Source organism: Diadema antillarum, unplaced genomic scaffold, assembly GCF_040938485.1.
Source record: "Diadema antillarum isolate AM-2024a unplaced genomic scaffold, OU_Dant_1.0 seq00002312_RagTag, whole genome shotgun sequence".
In the NCBI taxonomy this organism is placed as follows: Eukaryota; Metazoa; Echinodermata; class Echinoidea; order Diadematoida; family Diadematidae; genus Diadema; species Diadema antillarum.
The window spans coordinates 11,468-18,844 of record NW_027272934.1 but is presented as its reverse complement, the minus strand read 5'-3'; the positions used below and the strand labels follow the sequence as shown (position 1 = coordinate 18,844).

Sequence of the window (7,377 nt, the reverse complement as noted above, 5' to 3'; positions counted from 1 at the left end):
AGAGGGTTGTCTCTGTGCAAACAAGCGAGATGTATTGGTTTGACAACTTAGTTCTGGAAAGGGTACATGAGGGGTAGAGTGAATATGCCCCTCTGGTCTACCGCCAACTACCGGTAGAGTCCTGCCTGGAATCTGGGTGTGGTCACTTCCATTCCCCTTCATGCACTTTGTAAAGGGGTAACAACATGAGTTTGTCTGAAATACCGGTACCCCCTTCCTCCAGTCATCTGTAAGCTACAGTACGTAGATCTAAGACTCTCGTCTGAAGGACGGTCTTTCTCACTCCCCTTTCCCTTCATGCAATTTGAACAAAGTTGTAGGGTGAAATGATCGAGGGAAAGGCTCACCTAATGATGGTGTGAGTTGACCAACCCCTTTGGTCTACCACCAGCTGTAAGGGTAGACTCCCAATCGAAAACTGGGCATGGTTATTCAGCATTCCCATCAAGAAGTAAGCTTGCATGGCTGGAAAACTAACAGAAAGCTTTTGGTAGAATACCACTTGAAAGATGGGTGTGGTCACCCTTTTCCCCTTCATACAATTTGCAATATGGGTAGATATACTTGGGGTATTAACACAATCAGGAGGGAACACACAATGTTATTTGAATCACCGTCCCCCTTTGGTCTTGCAGCAGGTGCCGGTAAAATACCACCCTTAAAAAACAGGGCGTGGCCGCTCCCCTCCCGTACAGCCTTGGCTACACCTTGGCCAAGTAGGCGCTGGGGACGTAGCCCTGCTGACCATCCTTTTCGACCAGCCACCACTCCGAGTTGCCCTCCGTGTCCTGGGCGGCGATGACCGTCACAACGGCACCCTCAGTCAACGTCAGCTCATTGGGGCTACTGGCAGTGAAGGCCCACTCAGCGTAGTAATACTGAAACATAGGAAACAATGTATTGCATAATCTCGAATACTATGCTGTCTGACACGCGCATTATATTTGGGAAATGTGGAAATTTCTGCTTCGTTTTTTTTGTGTGTGTGTGTGTGCATGTTTTGAGGTAATTACACTCAACCCTCTCATGTCATATCAACATTAAAGGGAACCTAAACCCAAAGAGCAACGTGGATTGAGTGAAAGCAGCGACATTAGCAGAACACATCAGTGAAAGTTTGAGGAAAATTGGACAATCGATGCAAAAGTTATGAATTTGTAAAGTTTTGGTGTTGAAACCGCTGGATGAGCAGACTACTAAAGGTAATGACGTATGAGTGGACAACAATATAAAGAAAATATAAAGGAAAATCAACAAAAATTCATTTTTCATGAAAATAACACATTCCATCACCTTGATCCTGACATATGTTAAGGGTAGCAATTATTCCCCCGCTTTCTAAAAGCGGTTAGTCAAGTGCTCTTTCATAATGCTAGAAAAGTGATTTTTTTGTGGACTTTTTAAAATATTTTCTTTATATTGTTGTCCACACATACGTCATAACCTCTAGCAGTCTCCTCATCCAGCAGTTCCAACATCAAAACTTTAGAAATTCATAACTTTTGCATCGATTGTTCGATATTCCTCAAACTTTCACTGATGTGTTATTCTGATGTTGCTGCTTTTACTCAATCCACATTGCTCTTTAAGTTTGGGTTCCCTTTAAATATGCTCTCGAATACAGGAATTTTTCCCACAGATGTCTATTTGGAGACAATTACACTCAACCCTCTCATGTCATATCTACACCAAATATGCTCTCTAATACCAGAATTTTTCAAGCGCAGATGTGTGGCTTTGATCTAATAAAGGCATCAATCTTTCCAGTTATTTGGGTAAAAGTTACTTGGATTGTATGATATCAAATGCATCCCAAATGTGTCTTTGCCCTCCTTTTACCTGCAGGATAACAGAAACTGAGTGAGAGGAGGTTTACGTATGGTACATAAGGTAATCTCTAGATTACCAGGTGAGTGGTAATGACAGATTCGCATTGCTTGTACTTCACTGAGGCACTTTTGAGGCTCATTGGACGCAACGATGGACTATCAATTACAAGTACCCTGAATGCAGTTGTTGTGCCGCGAGGCAAAGCACTTTATCCTGTGTCTAAGGAGGTGTACAAGTGAACACAGAAAGTGTGACCTGCGCCTGCTAAAAAAGTGCCTGCTAAAAAATGTTTAACTCTGTATTTCTGGAAGTGCATAAGCGAACACCGAAAGTGTGACCTCGCTTGACCTCCACATGTTGCGCATGGGTGTGCAAGATTATTTCACGCGGTATACAGCCACCGTACAGACCCGACTGCTAGTGACCAATGCGCTATATTCTTAAACATAAGGGAGAATTGCAACTTCAAATTCAAATTCAAATTTAAATTCAAAATATACCTGTGGCGAGCTGAGGTCGCTGTAGAGGCCTCTATTGGCCTCGTCATCGCTGGAGTATGCCGGGGGGTTGGGTGAGAGAGCATCCTGGCTGTACGGCACTAGGATGGTGCTCGGTAGAAACCCCTGGGATGCTGTGAGTGGAGGGGGGGGGGGGGGGGTGTGAGATGTTTGTAGGAATAATGCATATCAAATTAGTAAAACATTAATCTTGGTATACCAATTTAACACAAACATGGTCAAGGTGTACATACATTGTATGTCCTAACATGATGCCCTTGAGAGAAACATAATTATTCAGTTTTGGAACAACATGTATGCATAGCTTTAAGAGCTACTGCATTTCCTCGCCTTTAAACCCAAATGTATACTGAAACACCCTTCTTCGGTGTCTCTGGTATTGTGTATTCAAAAGTCCAGAATATGTTAGTGTCTCATCTGTACACACAAATTCTTGTGCATCCTTCGTGACTGAAAAAAAATTCCAAGAACATTCCAAAAACTTTCTACCCATCTCTCGTTATGCTTTTAATTCTAAAGTGGTCACATCTGGCTTCATCTTGAGGTAATATGTTGACATGGGCAGCTAGCTGGACCACAGATTTGATTTACAGTATGTACATGTAGGTCAATAAGTCTATATTTTTAATCATCTATTCATTGACTCATGCATCTTTTCACTTCGATAATTCAGACTAGTATCTAATAAAATCTAACATGCAATGCACAGGTAATATTGTCAATTGAGAATCAATAGAAAAGAAACAAAAAAACAAACATTACCGATCATTGTACGAGAGCAAACCTGAAATAACATAACACAGTCGGACAGTGTGTTCATTTCTTCATTAATCATTTACGCATCACATTCATGTCTCCTAATCTCCTTCGAAGTACCATATTGATGCTAACAACTTCATAGTGTGCAATTTTTGTCTACAAAAGTTCATTGATGTTGGCAGATTGGATTGTATCATGGGTGACTAATTTCACTGTTTGGATAATCCCCCTGCATCCAAGTTTTACTTGCTTGTTTTTGAATATATCTTTTGCTGGAATACATGCTCTGAAAATAGTTTGATTGAGAGACATCCAGAAAATCTGGCACTGCCAGGTTAGGATACTGAGGTCCAATACTAGAACTCTGTGGGCACATTCTGAGGTCAAAACAGCAATACTTTGAAGGATACACAGAACAGGAAAATTTTCAATTTTCCCGGGGCATGGCTCACCTCCACTGTCGACGTACCACCGGTCCGAGCTGCCCGTTGGGTCCTGCTCCTTGATGATGCCCACTAGGTTACCCTTGTAGACGCTAATGTCCATGGGCTGCTGGGCGATGAAGTTTGACCGGACCTGGTACACCCGCCCCGCCTGGTATCGGGTCAGGACTCCCTGCCTCTGGGCGTCGCTTTGGGCCTTGGATGACGGCTAGTGAACCCCGGTGGTTGGTAGATGGGAGGGGTGTGGTGGGGTGGAGAGAGAGAGAGACAAACTACTAGATCTTCAATATCAGAGCATTCCACAACTAGAGAAGCACTCTTAGAGCACAGACCTCCGCCAAGCATGCAGCGAATTTCTATCACTGATCTTGTTCTTCCATAGAGATACCAGTGATTTCCACCCATATGTACTTATAGCGTGCTAATGTTTATAGTGTGCTGAAAGTCGCCCGATTTCCCAATATAGAAGCCTTTGATACATCATAAACCCTCAGCTGCACAGCGCGCCTTGCCTTAGCAGAAACTAGGGCACGCACATTAGTGCGCGCATGCAAACCTCAAATATGCGCAGCCTGAACTCTCAAGTTCATTGACCCTACCTGCCAAAATATCAAAAATCCTTAATAAATTCCCCCCAAATTCTCGGATCACCACCAAATGTTGATCGTTTATTACTTGTGTCATTCTCAATCTTTCCTGCAAGTTTCATTCCAATCTGTTAACTACTTTCTGGGTTATTTTGCATAAGGACAAACACACACAATAACCAACATTAACGAAAACATAACCTCCTCCCTTGGCGGAGGTAATAATACAATTGGACACAAAGAGACATACACACACAGACACACATAAACACACGTACAGTGTACATACAATGTGCGTCATTTATAAATCACTGCTAAAAATCTCACCTAACTCAATGAAACACTGAACAGATTGATAAAAATGTCATATAAAACAAGAAATACTGATCAGGAGAAAGACGAAGACATTACCAGAAAAGTTCCTTCTATTCGCTCGTATGAGCTTTCCAGCAAAGCCCCAGCATTTTGAATCACCCTTTAATATATCATAGATGAATTATGTCAAGCAAGCAGAACAATGGGTTTGCAACACCCTGGTCAATACTTCTATGAAATGTTGTCTACTGATGTCTATGTCAATGACAGTGTAATTGACCACATCAAGTCATGCTCACCGGTTTGCTGGCAGGGACTGTCGGCTGAGCGAGGCTCTTACGGGATTTCCTCTCCGACTTCTCCACCTTGCGGTCAAAGTTTCTCGGGACAAAGGTGTAGATCATCATGGCCTCTGATGCCTGCTGATGGCACACCTCAAAATCAGCCATGATGGACAGCATGTTGTTGGACTTCACAATCGACAACTAGATTTTGATGAGAAATGACCATGATTATTTCGATATAACGAGGACTCGACAATAAGTGGAAATTTGTTTATCATACACTCTTGCTATGATATTTGAGGAACATGTCCAAATCAGTAATGGCTCCAACAACACTTCATAGTGGAGGCATAAAAAAACAACACAAATAAACAGCAATTGAAAATAGACTGGGACTACCATCAACATTGTGGTGCTCCTAAGTGCAAGATTTAAAGTCAAATGGTCAAAAACTGAGAGAGGTAGTGCTTAATCCAGAATAATTATTTTAAATGCTTTTTTAATATTCCAAGAATGTACTAGGTACTACGGCAACACAACATTCAATATTGAAGAAAAACATGTCTTGCACACTTACGCTACATACTATCTTGTGGAGTAGTTCAATACAAAGAAGTTTGCAGCAGACTGACCACTTGACCTAAGAGTGACCACTCAGCTCAAAACCCACAAAAAATGGCAGATTAGTATTACCTGTAATGGACCAAAATAGGTCATCTGGGATGACAGACTCAATTTTTCAAAGTTTGTCTCACCTGGGAAAGTGATCTTTTCTCTATCTACAAAGTTTGGCAGCTTACAACAAAACCAAAATTGAGATACTAGCAGTTTTTCTGGATCATATTTTTTACAGGCAGGCACTACTTTCACTGGCAAACAGGATACTGTATACGAAGAATATTTCACGAGGTTTTTATTTTTGCAAATTTCGCGAGTCAGGTGCTGTTTGCGAAATTAAAGACAAGCCAAAATGTTGACGCTGATCCCGATGTGAAAGTGCCGTATGCGTGTACATTTCTCCGTTCAGTACAGGACTCCACAATAGCAAATTTAACAACTCCCGAAATCATCGGGAATTCTCGATTTGCGAAAATTTAGACTCGCGAAATATATGGTGTATACAGTAAATTACTGCACAGCACACCCAAGTGACCATAATCTTTAAATCCTTTTTTCTCCCCTTTCCATTAAACTGTCCCTCCTTTCTCTCTCTTATTTCAATCACTTTTTTTTAATGGATTTATGGTCCAATTTTAACAAGTTATGTCATTTTAAAACATAGGGCTTGACTCTTTCAAACTATGTATTAAAGGTGGAATTTATTTTGGCCTACTTTTTAGTGGGTTTTTGAGCTAAGTGATCACATACATGTATACCCCGCTAATACACACTACTTGTATGTGGGTGTATGATAATAATGAGAAGAAAAAGGAAATACATTGTACAAAACAGACCTCAATGAGTGGGTAGAGCTTCTTCAGCGTGGAGTTGATGTGGTCGCGCTCCGCCTCGATGAAGGAGATGACGCAGCTCTTGAAGAGTGCCATGGCCATCTCGCAAAGCCTCGGCAGTTCATCCTTCAGCTGGATGTTGAGGGCCTCGTAGTTCTTCCTCGCCACTTCCTTCTCATCCTTCACCTGGCAGCAAATGAGAGAGAGAGTGAGATGGCCAATCCAGTTATTATCAACTCTTTGCTACAAGATGGCCAATCCAGACATAGTTATTATTAACTCTTTGCTACGAGATGGTCAATCCAGATATTAAAACTGTTTGCCACGAGACAGCCAATCCAGATTAATAGCTCTTTGCTACGAGACAGCTGATTCAGATATGGTAAGCTCTTTGCTACAAGATGGCCAATCCAGATATTACAACTCTTTGCTACGAGATGGCCAATCCAGATATTAAAACTCTGTGCCATGAGACAGCCAATCCAGATATTGTATCCCTTTGGGACAAGATGGCCAATCCAGATTAACTCTTTGCTATGAGAAAGCCAATCCAGATATCATAAACTCTTTGATATTAAAGAGATGGCCAATCTAGATAAGATACATGTATAACTCTTTGGGTGCCATTTTCCTGTGTCTAGGCAACCACAATAAGGGTGACATATGTATTTGGTATACACGTTACATTAAATGCATTCTACACATAAATCGTTGGGCATCAACACTGACCTAGCAATGTAGGTAATAACCCCTTTCCCCTCACCCTCCCCCCCTAAAAAAAAAGTATATACACTCTTTAAAAAGAAAAGGGTAAATCAAAATTTAAAAGGGGCGAGGAGTGACAGCATTTTTAAAATGTTGTATTCATCCTTATCCAGCTGAATCCAACAGTTAGATGTGCTAGATACAGCAAGAAAAGGGGTGAATACATAATTTTTAAAAAGCTGTCACTCCTCGCCCCTTTGAAAATGCTGATTTACCCTTTTCTTTTTAAGAGTGTATCATGTCACTATCATGGCACACATACAGCACTTCAACATTGTACAACTACACCGGCATCCTTTGTGTATACAGCTCAGCTTTTAATTATAATGAGCTTGGATGGTACAAGGTTTAGTTATATATCACTTAAGGTTCTACTTTGCAAGCTGAGTACAGTCCCTGTTTATCAACAAACTGTACCTTACCTG

At 41.3% G+C, this 7,377-nt stretch overlaps 1 protein-coding gene across 1 annotated transcript; it reads right to left on the bottom strand.

Moving 5' to 3' along the window:
• Positions 1 to 292: 292 nt before the first annotated feature.
• LOC139714548 (rho guanine nucleotide exchange factor 37-like) lies at positions 293 to 6,878 on the bottom strand. The gene is made up of 5 exons (XM_071626239.1): positions 6,191 to 6,878; positions 4,752 to 4,937; positions 3,560 to 3,758; positions 2,331 to 2,461; positions 293 to 878 (listed from the first exon to the last, which is right to left on the bottom strand). Exons 1-5 carry the CDS (start codon positions 6,287 to 6,289, stop codon positions 702 to 704), a joined length of 792 nt encoding a protein of 263 aa, XP_071482340.1. The 5' UTR covers positions 6,290 to 6,878; the 3' UTR covers positions 293 to 701.
• Positions 6,879 to 7,377: the final 499 nt, after the last annotated feature.

Coding starts and splice junctions, on each gene's coding strand:
- LOC139714548 (XM_071626239.1), bottom strand. CDS start 6,289: ATGGCCATGGCACTCTTCAAGAGCTGCGTCATCTCCTTCATCGAGGCG. Junction 4,938..6,190: donor AGCTCTACCCACTCATTGAG/GTCTGTTTTGTA, acceptor ATCAAAATCTAG/TTGTCGATTGTGAAGTCCAA. Junction 2,462..3,559: donor GTGGTACGTCGACAGTGGAG/GTGAGCCATGCC, acceptor CTCCACTCACAG/CATCCCAGGGGTTTCTACCG.